This window comes from Haliotis rufescens, unplaced genomic scaffold, assembly GCF_023055435.1.
Source record: "Haliotis rufescens isolate VD_foot unplaced genomic scaffold, xgHalRufe1.0.p SCAF_1, whole genome shotgun sequence".
Taxonomy (NCBI): domain Eukaryota; kingdom Metazoa; phylum Mollusca; class Gastropoda; order Lepetellida; family Haliotidae; genus Haliotis; species Haliotis rufescens.
The window spans coordinates 912,421-927,525 of NW_025963779.1; the positions used below are offsets into that span (position 1 = coordinate 912,421).

Below are 15,105 nucleotides of genomic sequence, written 5' to 3' on the forward strand. Positions count from 1 at the left end.
GTTTCAACCATGAAGGGATTAGCCTTCAGCAACCATGCTTGTAAGAGGCAACTAAAGGGATTGGTTGTTGCACCTTGTATCCTAAATGCATAGATCAATGCTCAGGACTCAACTATATTAACATACTGCTCTCACATAGCTGGAATATTGCCAAGTGCAGTGTAAAATACAATGGTTAAAATTCTTAGACATCGACCTTCCACAATTTGAAATATTTCCCAGATCAAGATTCATTTCTGCCCTGTGAGCCTATTGCAGAACCTTTCCAATGAAAGAAAACTGTCAAAATCAGCAATGTTGTAAGAGCACACCCTGGATTGGTTTTGTTTAACGCCGCACGGCCTGTAAATAACCGAGTCTGTACCAGGCAATCAAGTGATTTATATCATGAGCATCGATCCACACAATTTCCACACCCTGGAACGGGCAAATCATGACTGATCAAGCTAGGTTACATGCAGACTATCCATCCCCCATCTTAGCTCCAACAAGCACAAGGGACCCTTGTAAATGAAAAAAAAGCAGTAATTACTTTGACATTTTTTATTTTTTTTCGTTTGAAGTGTGGCAATAAAATTAAGTCCTTAATGTCCAAGGATTCTTTTCCTTCTAAATTCTTTTCGGTGCAATTTAGATTGTAGCAACCATGTAGACCAAGAAATTAAAACAAGCTGAGCGAGCATTTCCATTGAACAGATTACAATAAGCAGACTGATGGTTCCGATGTTATAATTTGCTTTGCCCTTGGCGAGCCACGGGTCTTTATCCCGAGCTAATCATTTCTTCTTCTGTGCGGCCTTGGTGGTCTTTCCTGTAACCTCTTTCTTGGTGACCTCCTTGATGACACCAACAGCAACTGTCTGCTTCATGTCACGGACGGCGAAACGTCCCAGTGGTGGGTATGAGGAGAAAGCCTCCACACACATGGGCTTGCTGGGAAGGCAGACAATCATAGCTGCATCACCAGACTTGACACTTTTGGGGTTTTCCTCCAGCTTCTTGCCAGAACGACGATCACACTTTTCTTTGATCTCGCTGAATTTCACAGCAATATGGGCTGTGTGGCAGTCCAAAACTGGGGAATAACCATTCTTGATCTCGCCGGGGTGGTTCAAGATGATAACCTGAAGCAAAAGTGGTCCAGTAACAAACATCCAAGGAGTTCCAAAAATACCTCTGCTAAAGTGACAATGTTTTAAGTAACATGAAGCTGACCTCAGGATACTTGGAAGTCGGGGATTTATCTGGGATTCCAAACTAAGTACCCTTGTCAGGCAAATTAGGAAATAAAAGACAAATTATGCCCAGCTCAGTATTACAATCTCATTTCTGCAAGTACAATGACATATGCCATCCATAATTTAACCATGGTCCCAATAGACTTGAAAAATCAAGTTCATGGCATGGGCAAATTGATAAGATACTTTTAAAAAAGTTACTTCAAATAGTATGAGCAACAAGGACCTAATTGCATCAAGCCCTAGGGCACAGGATGATTTCACATCACATCACATAATACAGACAAGTCTGATAAGGAGCCAAAAACACAATAGCAAATGGGGCTTTCTAAACCCAATCACACACGCACATTAAATTTTGTAACAATGTTAGAAATTGGCATTACTCTTCTGCCAAACTGCCAAAGAATTAAGGCATCAAATTGTCTAGTGGAAACTTGATCTTTTTAAGGGTTTGGCCATTTTATTATAAGGATTAAAGGACAAATCTGTTAGTTTCTATTGCTGGAACACTAAACCCAAAGAATGGAAACCAACCTGAGCATAGAAGCTAGCACACTCCTTGGGAGCATCATTCTTGCTGTCACCAGCGACAAAGCCACGACGAAGTTCCTTGACGGAGACGTTCTTCACATTGAAGCCAACATTGTCGCCAGGCAGAGCCTCGGGGAGGGACTCGTGGTGCATTTCAACGGACTTCACCTGAAAAATGTCAAAGGAAAACACTCAAGTTGTGTTAACTTAGCCAGCAAACATACTATCCAAATATTTGCCTTTTGTATGTTGTTTTCATATTATACAAGAAATTGTAGACATTGACAATCTGGGCTACCAAACTGACATTTTTTTAAAATATCAGGTAAAACAGTGGTTTTTAATGCTGCACTCGGCAACATTCCAGCTCTACAACGCCAGTCTGAAAGCAGACAATCTAGTGAAAGATACCATGAGAAATGATCCATGCGATCAATGTACTGAGATAAGCAGCAAGTCACTGAGACCACCCATTCCATTTGGTAGCCTGTTAAGATAAGGATATATTGCTGGGGACATGCAATAACATTGTCTGATAAAGTTCAATAGTTTCATACCTCAGTTGTGAGTGCAGATGGGGCAAAGGTGACGATCATACCGGGCTTAAGGATACCAGTTTCAACTCGTCCAACAGGCACAGTTCCAATACCTGGAAGTAGAGAGAATCATGAAAAAAATTAATCTGAAAGAACATGGCTCTGAAATGTAAAGTGCACTCGTTATCTTTTTCAGTAGCTGTGCATCATCAGGTACCTAACCCTATTTACAACCTATCAATAGTAGGATATTTATAAAATTAGCAATTGTAATTTTGTTACTATTTTGTCAGTGGTAATTCTGGCAAGACATGTCAGACTGAATTTTGTCTTATGTGCAAAGCATGTGAACCTATGAAAAAAACCACTTTCAACTTTTCAAACATGGCCAAGACACTTTATTCATTCTTCTACGACTTGGGTCACCAGCTAAAATCTTGTAGCATGGAAAAGTTAGTCCGGTTTTTTTTAAGTTTCTATTGCTGACGGGCATAGTGGGCAACATTGCCATTTTTAGTAGTACCCGGAGTGAATGTCATTTACATTTGGAAAACGGTAAACATTTTCACTTGCTAAATGATTTAATAAAAAATCAGCAACTACCAAATATTTCTAAAAGAACTATTCATAAGAGTTCATATAGTGCATCGGACAGGACCTCAAATTCTCATGCAATCTGGAAAGTAAATTACTTAAAGTCCTTTTAAAAAGCCATTTTTCACCCACACCCCTCGAGTTCACTTTTACATTCAATACTCTAAATTGATAAAAATCATGATGAAATTGTAGGCACCTCAAATGTGACCAGTGCTATTCCAAGAGCTACTATGTCTAAGTTGGGGCCCACTTGACAGTCAATATTACAGAAAGACAAATACATTGAAAACATTACCTTAGTGGTTATTTTCAAAAAAGGTATCCTGAAGTTGGGGAATAAATATACTAAAACATTTGCCAAAGACCACACCTTTGATTACAGATGACTATTTTGGTCCTATTTATAAACACTATACACATAACTTGAAAGTTTTAGAGTATGAAACTAGAATACGTACCGCCAATCTTGTAGACATCCTGCAGGGGGAGACGCAGGGCCTTGTCTGTGGGTCTTTGTGGGGGGAGGATGCTGTCAAGAGCTTCAAACAGGGTCTTGCCATTGCCATTGCCCTCCTTCCTCTCTACAGCCCAGCCCTTGAACCATTTCATCTTATCAGATAGCTCAAGCATGTTGTCACCATGGAAGCCAGAGATTGGCACAAATGCAACAGCCTTGGGGTTGTATCCAATCTTCTTGATGTAGCCAGACACTTCCTTCACGATTTCGTCATATCGTGCCTAAATGGGAAAAAGGATAAGAAATAAATTCCAAAGAGTTGCTAGCCTTGGTAAAGAAAATGACCTTGTAATGTGTAAACTGGGGAAACTGACTAGCCCTGGGCTAGTGTCAAGTACTATCCCAACAATAATTAAAGATGCAGGATTAATAACATCTTGCTGAAAGTTAACATTGGCAGTGGAATAAATGAAGCAAGGGGGTCCACAATTAAGCTAATTAGTGAACAATGGATGACTAGCAGCATTGTTACCAACTACAAGTAGATAGGTACAAGTCCACTCAGAAATATTACAAATTTTAGGGACAGGTTTCGTAATTCTAATTCAAGTTGTAAACATATCAGCACTCAATGTTTTGGTATTCATGAAAATTAACCCGTAGCCATTCAGTGAAATGTACACATTTCTAGAAATGGCGACTGGTCAGACATTTAAATATTACTATGAAATAGAATCCATTTGTTCAAAGAATGTGTCTTCATTCTGCCAAGTAACCGAAGTTAATACTTCAGGAGAATATTTGCATTTTTACAAAATATAAACGAGTCAAACAAGAAACTACATTACCTACATTTGTATACCAATAATTCATATATGATTACAAACTAAGCAATTGGCAAGCAGACTGGTAGAAAATATATTATTTGGGGAACTCAAAACTTTAATTCATGTGTTCAGTGAATAACATCTACAAATATTAAAACTAGCATCTTCCTCATATGTTGTGATACGAGTGAAAAACTTGTTGACCTGACCACAAAATTAAATTAGAGATAACATGATTTGGGAAGTGCCATAACTTTCTGTTATTTGTCTAACAAAATTACTTGGCATCATGGTGGGCTAAGAATTAGACTTGGTTTCTGTGTGCTGTGTCATTGTTGATGTTTATCTACAGTACAAAATGTCCAAGCACACTTGCATAGGTTAGATCCATGAACATCTGGGTTCTGCATGCTGTAAGAGGGTGTATTAGAATTGCCACTTACCTCCGAGTATGGTGGCACAGTGCTGTCCATCTTGTTGACGCCGATGATGAGTTGCTTCACACCAAGGGTGTAAGCCAGCAGGGCATGTTCTCGGGTTTGACCCTCCTTGGAGATACCAGCTTCAAACTCACCAACACCAGAGGCAACGATCAGAACAGCACAATCAGCCTGAAATATAGCAAGTCACAATTCACCTTGAGAACATGATTAATTGTGCCCATTACACCATATCCACACCCACAAGCATGCTCTAAGCACTACATTATCACTCAGTGAATCGGCGTACACTATTTCTATTCAATATTTCAATAACTTTATCAAATGCATTTTCAAAATCTACAAGTAATAACCTAATATTCGATAGTGTCGGCACATTTCAGATCATAGATACCAATGTATCTTCCAGACAAATCATTTTCTATCCTTGGTAATCAATAAGGTTCATTATTAATAATTGCAATAGACATTTAATGATTTTACCATGTATTTTCCAAAGTCATCCCCAAACAATGATAAAACCCTGCATACAAGATTTACTTAGAAGAGACCGAATATCATTTCGTATGCTGCCCAGTAAGAACTATCCTAGTTTCTTTGCAGCAGCCAGAATCAAGTCAACACGAAACTAAACAGTACAAACAGTAATCAAAGGCAGTGGAAAGTGTACTTGCTACTTACAAAACCATACCAACCAAAGAAATTCATTGACAAACATTGCCTACTCAGTATGAAATGAACATGTCCAAACCATGGATCACATGAATCTCGATTGTAAACCCACCTGAGATGTTCCTGTGATCATGTTCTTGATGAAATCACGATGACCAGGGGCATCAATGATGGTGATGTAGAATTTGGTGGTCTCAAACTTCCAGAGAGCAATGTCAATGGTGATACCACGTTCACGCTCGGCCTTCAGTTTGTCCAACACCCAGGCATATTTGAAGGAACCTTTGCCCATCTACAAGTGAAAATAAAACCATATACTATCAGCACAAAAAACAAACATTGCATCTTCCATACTTAGTTGCTGCAGCGTTAGAAATTGGCACTAGTCCTTTACTCTTAACTGTCCAATAGTTAGGTATCCGGAGGACTAGTAAAAAATAACCTTTTTCATGGATTTTGCTATGTTATAAGGACTAGTGGAAAAAAACTGATAGTTTCTGTAGCCATTTCTGTAAATGGTTTGAAAATTTAAAGAAAAATAAAGAACCTACTTCCTGAGCCTCCTTCTCGAACTTCTGGATAGTTCTCTCATCGATACCACCGCACTTGTAAATAAGATGGCCAGTGGTAGTAGACTTGCCAGAATCTACGTGGCCAATGACCACAATATTGATGTGGATCTTGTCCTTTCCCATGGTTCGTTAGTGCTTGGATGCTGGGGAACAAAATACAGCCATAACTTAAAACATAGAAAGGCTCCAATCAATACGAGATATAGGGCCGCGATATATTAATAACAAAACCGCGTGGGCAAACGTTATAGTGGACACACCTACATATCTTACATTCACTGTCACCATTCCTCAGACCACGTGGTATCAAAGATGGCGGACGACTATTTGTCATGAAAGGAGTCGAGATTCTAAAACTGACCATAACATGGATAAGATTCACGATGAGAGACCGTCACAGTCACAACCATCATAAATTAAATACCACATTTGATATGTAAACCAGCAATTTGTGTCTACATCTGAGACAATACCTATCACCGGCGCAGTCTACCGGTGCTACCATATTTCCCCCCCAAATTGACCCAAACATTGTATCGTCGCTGCGATAGGCTAGTAGGCACGTAAGAACATTGCAGACGCGTTATTCCAAAAAGGGCCATACATTTTACGCCAATAAAATAATTCTCATAATTTACCATTAGACTAGACTTCACTTTTACTTTAAGAAATGTTGAAATTATTTCGGGAATTAACACCTACTTGGTAACTAATCCGTAAATTCAAGGCAAATATTTTGAAAAGCAACACAGACTAATTATATCCAGAAAAATAAACCATATGTAACAAGTTGAGGTACAGCCTTCCTACCGGCATGTCGACGTGGTAGAAATGAGTCGCGGCAGGTGCAGCCGGCATCTCGAAAATACACGATAATACAAGTATACAGCTACACAAAAAGTCACCATTGGTCGGCATGTTGTTCATTCAGACAGTATCTGTTTCCACAAAGGGAGATGACAAGAAATAAGTCTAGATTTAACAAGGATTTACATTCCCATACATTCTCACCTCGCTCTCAATGGATGCCACCGCAAGTAAAAGGACTGATAGGAGGAAGTCACGTGATATATATACCGGGCCTAGAGGGGTACCCCCTATTGACGTCACTGTCGAGGCATTGCCACAGAATATGTAACATCCGGTTAAAATGAATTGTACTTGGCGTACGAGTAATTTTATATGAAGATATAAAGCAGTGTTTGTTTTACGAATTAATAATTTTCTCCTCACTGAAATTCCATAAACAAAAAGTGTGTAACGCTTTAATAATTTAACGCATTTAGGGTTATCAGACAATAGTTTAAAGAAGTTGAGCATACATTGTGTCATACTATATTTTATTTGTTTCATGAATGTTGCATCCTTAACAAACACCAACATGGCGCTGCCCATGTCCACATGATTTCGGTGTCAGTTGGCAACAAACATTTTCAATACGGGCAATGACTTCGCTTTTTTATGGCATGTTCTCAACGTTAACTAGGTCTATGAAGGTAGCTGTTTTCCCATTAATGAATTTTCCCGCTTGTATAAATGTGTACAATGGCATGGACAAAGACATAAGATGTGAGAAGTGAAGTCTTTCACTTACCTTGTGTCTTAGATAACTGGAATGTATACAGCGTCTAGTATTATATCCTATTTCGTTACACGTCAATGTGTTTGTGAAAGAGCTTCGTGCCCGGCGCTGTTTTATATCGTTAAAGCTTGGAGTTACATAACAACACGGGACGCCCAAGAAACCCAATCAGATCGAGATATGCAAATTACGAACTCATCTTCAACAAATTCACTCCTCACCGTTCCTTCATTAATCCAATCGGGGCCCGTGCTCTTGTCGTGTGCTTCGCAAACACCTTGTGACCATAATTCAGAAATATTCAATCAAGGGTATCATTTTATGAATATGTTTTCAATACATTTTGCTTCCACCTGGACAATACAGGTATTTAGTTCATATCCACATATTCACACGCAAAACAAGAGGTTATTTATATCAGAACATTATAAACGAAAGTAAATATGTATCAGAATTGGACATGGCCACTAGTTAACATCAAAATGAATGTTGTTTTCCCCAAATTCCGAAAATATTTTGCATAAACCATGTCTAAAATGAGATGTGGACTACTAGACAAATGGTGTCAACCTCTGTGCATTCTTTTTTCATTTTTGAATATGAAATCAGTGAAAATCTCTCATATGTTGAAATGAGAACAAGAGTTGACTTATGGATTTCAATTTGATTCTTCAATGCTTGGATTTTAGTTGGAATATATGATTCAAAGTCGACACTGCCTTCATTGATAGTACAGCTTCTTAAATGCCACATACAGATATATGTTGAAATTATGGAGTATGATGATTTGGGTAATGTCTGACAGGATCATTATGTCTGACACATTCATTCTAATGTCAGACAGGTTCAGGGTTATGTCAGATACGCTCAGGACAATGTCTGATTGCCACATGCCAAAGGAGAAGAAGCTAATCTGTAACCTTTCCTTGACGACTTATATTTTGCTCATTCTCATAGTACCTGGAGAGAAATATTCAATGTCCTGGCATTATTATTAACATATTGATTATACAAGATTTAACTACAATGTAGAGCTATCCACCAGAGGTACCCAAGTCATTGAGTGTTTTGTATCTCAGGTGGGCCTAGAACACGGGACCATGTTGCTGAAATCGACAAGTGTCACATCAGCTGGCGTCCAACACAGTCAGATTCGAGGACGCTACGTAGACTGGAGGATGAGACGAGACGGGCTGCGGAGGCAGATGATACAGGAACAGTTCCCCGAGAGACTTCGGCTTAATACAGTTAGGAAGAACAACATTCTTCCCAAGGAACTACAGGTTCTAAAATCTCTAATGTTTCAACTCACTCACTTACTCTCTTGTACCAACTCACTCACTCACTCACTCTTATGTACCATCGCATTCACTCTACTGTTCCAACTCACTCACTCTACTGTTCCAACTCACTCATTCTAATGTTCCAACTCACTCATTCTAATGTTCCAACTCACTCACTCTACTGTTCCAACTAACTCATTCTAATGTTCCAACTCACTCACTCTACTGTTCCAACTAACTCATTCTAATGTTCCAACTCACTCACTCTACTGTTCCAACTCACTCATTCTAATGTTCCAACTAACTCATTCTAATGTTCCAACTCACTCACTCTACTGTTCCAACTAACTCATTCTAATGTTCCAACTCACTCACTCTACTGTTCCAACTAACTCATTCTAATGTTCCAACTCACTCACTCTACTGTTCCAACTAACTCATTCTAATGTTCCAACTCCATCACTCCCTCACTCACTCTTGTGTATGGCTCATTTGCAAAGCTTCCCTAGCTGAAAGTCATCCTGCTTGACCTTATTGTCTGTCTGTCCATGATCTGGGTTAAAAGTTTGTGTATCAGTACGTGATCCCAGGTGGGTTAAATGTATGTGTATCTGTACATGATCCCAGGTGTGTTAAATGTTTGTGTATCTGTAGGTGATCCCAGGTGGGTTAAATGTTTGTGTATCTGTAGGTGATCCCAGGTGGGTTAAATGTTTGTGTATCTGTAGGTGGTCCCAAGTGGGTTAAATGTTTGTGTATCTGTAGGTGGTCCCAAGTGGGTTAAATGTTTGTGTATCTGTAGGTGGTCCCAAGTGGGTTAAATGTTTGTGTATCTGTAGGTGGTCGGAAGTGGGTTAAATGTTTGTGTATCTGTAGGTGGTCCCAAGTGGGTTAAATGTTTGTGTATCTGTAGGTGGTCCCAAGTGGGTTAAATGTTTGTGTATCTGTAGGTGGTCCCAAGTGGGTTAAATGTTTGTGTATCTGTACGTGATCCCAGGTGGGTAAAATGTTTGTGTATCTGTACGTGATCCCAGGTGGGTTAAATGTTTATGTATCTGTAGGTGGTCCCAGGTGGGTTAAATGTTTGTGTATCTGTACGTGATCCCAGGTGGGTTAAATGTTTGTGTATCGGTACGTGATCCCAGGTGGGTAAAATGTTTGTGTATCTGTACGTGATCCCAGGTGGGTTAAATGTTTATGTATCTGTAGGTGGTCCCAGGTGGGTTAAATGTTTGTGTTTCGGTACATGATCCCAGGTGGGTTAAATGTTTGTGTATCGGTACGTGATCCCAGGTGGGTTAAATGTTTGTGTTTCGGTACGTGATCCCAGGTGGGTTAAATGTTTGTGTTTCGGTACATGATCCCAGGTGGGTTAAATGTTTGTGTATCGGTACGTGATCCCAGGTGGGTTAAATGTTTGTGTATCGGTACGTGATCCCAGGTGGGTTAAATGTTTGTGTTTCGGTACGTGATCCCAGGGGGTAAAATGTTTGTGTATCGGTACGTGATCCCAGGTGGGTAAAATGTTTGTGTATCGGTACGTGATCCCAGGTGGGTTAAATGTTTATGTATCTGTAGGTGGTCCCAGGTGGGTTAAATGTTTGTGTTTCGGTACATGATCCCAGGTGGGTTAAATGTTTGTGTATCGGTACGTGATCCCAGGTGGGTTAAATGTTTGTGTTTCGGTACGTGATCCCAGGTGGGTTAAATGTTTGTGTTTCGGTACATGATCCCAGGTGGGTTAAATGTTTGTGTATCGGTACGTGATCCCAGGTGGGTTAAATGTTTGTGTATCGGTACGTGATCCCAGGTGGGTTAAATGTTTGTGTTTCGGTACGTGATCCCAGGGGGTAAAATGTTTGTGTATCGGTACGTGATCCCAGGTGGGTAAAATGTTTGTGTATTGGTACGTGATCCCAGGGGGGTAAAATGTTTGTGTATCAGTACATGATCCCAGGTGGGTAAAATGTTTGTGTATCGGTACGTGATCCCAGGTGGGTAAAATGTTTGTGTATCAGTACATGATCCCAGGTGGGTAAAATGTTTGTGTATCTGTACGTGATCCCAGGTGGGTAAAATGTTTGTGTATCTGTAGGTGGTCCCAGGTGGGTTAAATGTTTGTGTTTCGGTACGTGATCCCAGGTGGGTTAAATGTTTGTGTATCGGTACGTGATCCCAGGTGGGTTAAATGTTTGTGTATCGGTACGTGATCCCAGGTGGGTTAAATGTTTGTGGATCAGTACGTGATCTCAGGTCTTTGATTCAAGTTTATGAGGACGACACATTGAATTCCCTTTTGCCCATTACTTAGCCATTATCCATGTTGGAGATGGCATTGAGTTTTGTTTTATTGAAACCTCTATTACTTATTTTTGCATTTTCTTTTGTACCTCTTTATTTTGTACCTCTTTATTATGATCTGTATAATCTAATGTTGCCAACATCCCACTTCTCACCAAAGTGAGATACATTGATGAATGTAACTTTACTACTTAAACATCAACTTGTCAAGAAAACTCATTAAAACACAAGACCGCCTCCGTGGTCTAGTGGTAGAGCGTCCGCCCGGGGCGCGGAAGGTCCGGGGTTCGATCCCTGGCCGCTTCATACCAAAAGACTTTTAAAAGATGGTACTTGTTGTTACCCCGTCTGGCGCTCGACATTAAGAGGCTAAAACAAGGACTGGTTTGCTCGTAGTCAGTATACTGTGTCTGAGTGGGGTATTCATGCTAAACTGCGGCATGGTATCTCAGTCAGCTAGCACTATAAATCATCATCAGTCCGGACTAGTACAAGCAGCCACACACACACACACACACACGTGCATGCACGTCGCTATATAAGTGCAATAATCTTGGACACGCCGTTAAACCCAATTTCACCTCACCTCACCTCACCTCACCTCACCTCACCTCACCTCACCTCATTAAAACACACGTCTCAAAAAAACTAATCCTTTCCTCGCTCTACCTACCAGCTGGATCAAGAACGTTCTACATGAATCCTTTTGGGGCTTAATTTGAAATAATATCTCAGATAAGTGTATCTGAAAGTTTTAATATTCCTGCTTTTAAGTGTGAGGATGAATGAAATCAAACTGACCTACTTCAGAGTTTGGTATCTTAAAATTATGCTCATCAGTGGCAGCAGTTTTTTCACTTAATGTTATACTTCTCAACAGCATGTGAAGTAATACAAGCAACAAGCAATGATTCTGTGATTGTTTCAGGAGCTTGCTGATGCTGAGGTTGCAACCCTTCCGCCTAACTCCAGTATTGTGAAGATAAGGAATCGGTGTGTCGTCACCTCCAGGCCACGTGGTGTTCAAAGAAAATGGCGGATTAGTCGTATTGTGTGGCGACAGTTAGCAGACTACAATCAGTTGTCAGGAGTTACGCGTGCGGCATGGTGATATTTACAAAATGTGGATCTTGTTTACCCCAGGAAAAACAAGGCAGCAGATTGTCATGTTGTGAATGTGTTTTCCATTATTATCGCCAAGTTTGTCAAGATGTGTTATGCATGTTTATATGTAAAATTAGAAATATTAAATGTGTTTGATATGACTTTTGTACTGTTTTCTCGCGTACCCATTGGTTGATGGTGAACATTTCCAAGGTACTTTTGTACTAGGGTGCAGATCCTACAATTCTGGCAGGAGAATCACCCAACTGTTCTGTGAAACATCCTCACTGAAATGTGTGTGTTGGAGTTTATAGTATACTTGATCCTTTTAGAAGATGAGGAACTGTCTAAAACATGCTCATTGTAAATGTGGTTACACAACTCCATTGCGAGGGCAATATATCAGTACGACTGAACACCACAGCCTTCTGGGAAGTAGTAATAAGGTCATAAAAATGGCATGTTTCCAGATTTTGATCACTGGGATTTGATAGGGATGATCAGAGACCATATACCAGTATATGGTCTCTGGGATGATGATGATTCAACAAGCCAGCAAAGGGGGGGGGGGGGGGGGGGGGCGTCGCAGACGGCATGTCCCGGGGGTAGGGTTTATAATGACGGCTGCCAACAAGCGAAGTTGACATTAAAAAAACACAACAGGCCTTCAGTATATCCAGAAGACTTCGTTTTGATTATATGGTGCGTATTAAGTGTTGCATAATGCGTACAGGGTGTATCTTCCAGCCTTTCATTTTGACAAGAGCTTTACAAAAAGATATGTAACACAAGTATTCACATGGTGTCACCCGCTACCGACCAAAGTCGTCTCAAACCTCACAACAAACACGGTTAAACACTGAGGCGTTACGCACCATGTGATAACTCCCATGAAATACCAAGTCGACCAACTGTATATGGTATGGTGAAAAGGAACTATTTTATACGACTCGTGTTTTCATCGCGTGAGGAACAGTCGTGCTGCTGGTCCCATGTAATTTGACAGTCCACTGATTGTGTATGTGTATGACACGTTAATATCTATGAACGGAAAGTGAAAACATGCAGACCACAAACAAACACAGCACTATCATTCCCACAGTGAACAGTGGTGAAAGAAAGAGTGGTGGCACTACAGAGACGGATCCAGGATTATATAAAGGGGGGTTCCTCTTAGACCGTTTGTAACGTAAGTGTGTGTGAGGGGGAGAAAGGGGCCCACCCTAAAGCTTATAAAAAAAATCAAACACTTTATATAAACAATTGATTCTTTTTATTAACCAAATCAACATGTTATCATGCTATGCAATACGTTAACAATTTGTCATCAGATGTTAAAATACTGGGGGTGCCCCGACACACGCACCCCAAACGCTCCACCACCACCCCCCCACCCCCGATCGGCTACTTCAGTAAATCAGCAGCCTCGGCCAAATCTCCCACCCCCTGCGCAAATCTTTTCAACGTGAGCGCAACATGACGTAACCCAGTGTCATTTTCATTAATTCTCGACCGTGACAGCTTATTACCATGACATGAAAGTATCCGGTTTATTATTGGTCGGTCCACAAGAAAGAGCGGCAGAATAACCCCGGGGAGATCACCCTGGGGGCACTGTCATGCTTTTGGGGTGGGTAGAGGGAGGGAAAGAGACGAACTATTTTACCAGTGGACATTTAGGTGTTTTTTTTTATTAACTTGTAAATGTTGCAAATGACTGAACTGGTTTCCCTTTGCAAACTTACCGTGTGTCGGGTAGTTGTGTTGTTGTGTTGTGTTCTTTACTACCTTACCGTGTGTCGGGTAGTTGTGTTGTTGTGTTGTGTTCTTTACTACCTTACCGTGTGTCGGGTAGTTGTGTTGTGTTTTTTTCACTACCTTACGGTGTGTCGGGTAGTTATGTTGTTGGGTAGTTGTGTTGTGTTCCTTTACTACCTTACCGTGTGTCGGATAGTTGTGTTGTTGTGGTGATGTGTTTTTTTACTGCCTTACCGTGTCTTAAGTAGTTGTGTTGTTGTGTAGTTGTGTTCCATTACTACGGTATTGTGTTTCGGGTAGTTGTGTTGTTGTGGTGTTGTGTTCTTTTACTACCTTACCGTGTGTCGGATAGTTGTGTTGTTGTGTTTTTTACTGCCTTACCGTGTCTCAGGTAGTTGTGTTGTTGTGTAGTTGTGTTGTGTTCTTTTACTACCTTACCGTGTGCTGGGTAGTTGTGTTGTTGGTAATTTGTGTTGCTGTGTTGTGTTCTTTACTACCTTACCGTGTGCTGGGTAGTTGTGTTGCTGTGTTGTGTTCTTTACTACCTTACCGTGTGCTGGGTAGTTGTGTTGTTGGGTTGTGTTCTTTACTACCTTACCGTGTGTCGGGTAGTTGTGTTGTTGTGGTGATGTGTTTTTTTACTGCCTTACCGTGTCTTAAGTAGTTGTGTTGTTGTGTAGTTGTGTTCCATTACTACGTTATTGTGTTTCGGGTAGTTGTGTTGTTGTGGTGTTGTGTTCTTTTACTACCTTACCGTGTGTCGGATAGTTGTGTTGTTGTGGTGTTGTGTTTTTTACTGCCTTACCGTGTGTTGGGTAGTTGTGTTGTTGTGTAGTTGTGTTGTGTTCTTTTACTACCTTACCGTGTGCTGGGTAGTTGTGTTGTTGGTAATTTGTGTTGCTGTGTTGTGTTCTTTACTACCTTACCGTGTGCTGGGTAGTTGTGTTGTTGGGTAGTTGTATTGTGTTCTTTACTACCTTACCGTGTGTTGGGTAGTTGTGTTGTTGTGTTCTTTACTACCTTATCGTGTGTCGGGGAGTTGTGTTGCTGTGTTGTGTTCTTTACTACCTTACCGTGTGTTGGTTAGTTGTGTTGTTGTGTTCTTTACTACCTTATCGTGTGTCGGGGAGTTGTGTTGCTGTGTTGTGTTCTTTACTACCTTACCGTGTGCTGGGTAGTTGTGTTGTTGGGTAGTTGTATTGTG

At 40.6% G+C, this 15,105-nt stretch overlaps 2 protein-coding genes across 4 annotated transcripts; one reads left to right on the plus strand and one right to left on the minus strand.

Annotated features, from left to right (window-relative positions):
• Positions 1-528: 528 nt before the first annotated feature.
• LOC124124186 (elongation factor 1-alpha) lies at positions 529-7,490 on the minus strand. 2 transcript variants are annotated; one of them, XM_046487287.2, is made up of 8 exons: positions 7,468-7,490; positions 5,853-6,016; positions 5,414-5,593; positions 4,633-4,800; positions 3,364-3,643; positions 2,330-2,421; positions 1,776-1,940; positions 529-1,124 (listed from the first exon to the last, which is right to left on the minus strand). In XM_046487287.2, exons 2-8 carry the CDS (start codon positions 5,994-5,996, stop codon positions 777-779), a joined length of 1,377 nt encoding a protein of 458 aa, XP_046343243.1. In that variant the 5' UTR covers positions 5,997-6,016; positions 7,468-7,490; the 3' UTR covers positions 529-776. The 2 variants fall into 2 exon arrangements, with proteins under 2 accessions (XP_046343243.1, XP_046343242.1); XM_046487286.2 differs by lacking the exon at positions 7,468-7,490 and adding an exon at positions 6,885-7,023.
• On the plus strand, positions 7,239-12,304 carry LOC124124188 (28S ribosomal protein S14, mitochondrial-like). Of its 2 annotated transcripts, none has more exons than XM_046487289.2 (3): positions 7,239-7,369; positions 8,535-8,738; positions 11,968-12,304. In XM_046487289.2, exons 1-3 carry the CDS (start codon positions 7,319-7,321, stop codon positions 12,148-12,150), a joined length of 438 nt encoding a protein of 145 aa, XP_046343245.1. In that variant the 5' UTR covers positions 7,239-7,318; the 3' UTR covers positions 12,151-12,304. The 2 variants fall into 2 exon arrangements, with proteins under 2 accessions (XP_046343245.1, XP_046343244.1); XM_046487288.2 differs by lacking the exon at positions 7,239-7,369 and adding an exon at positions 7,690-7,821.
• Positions 12,305-15,105: the final 2,801 nt, after the last annotated feature.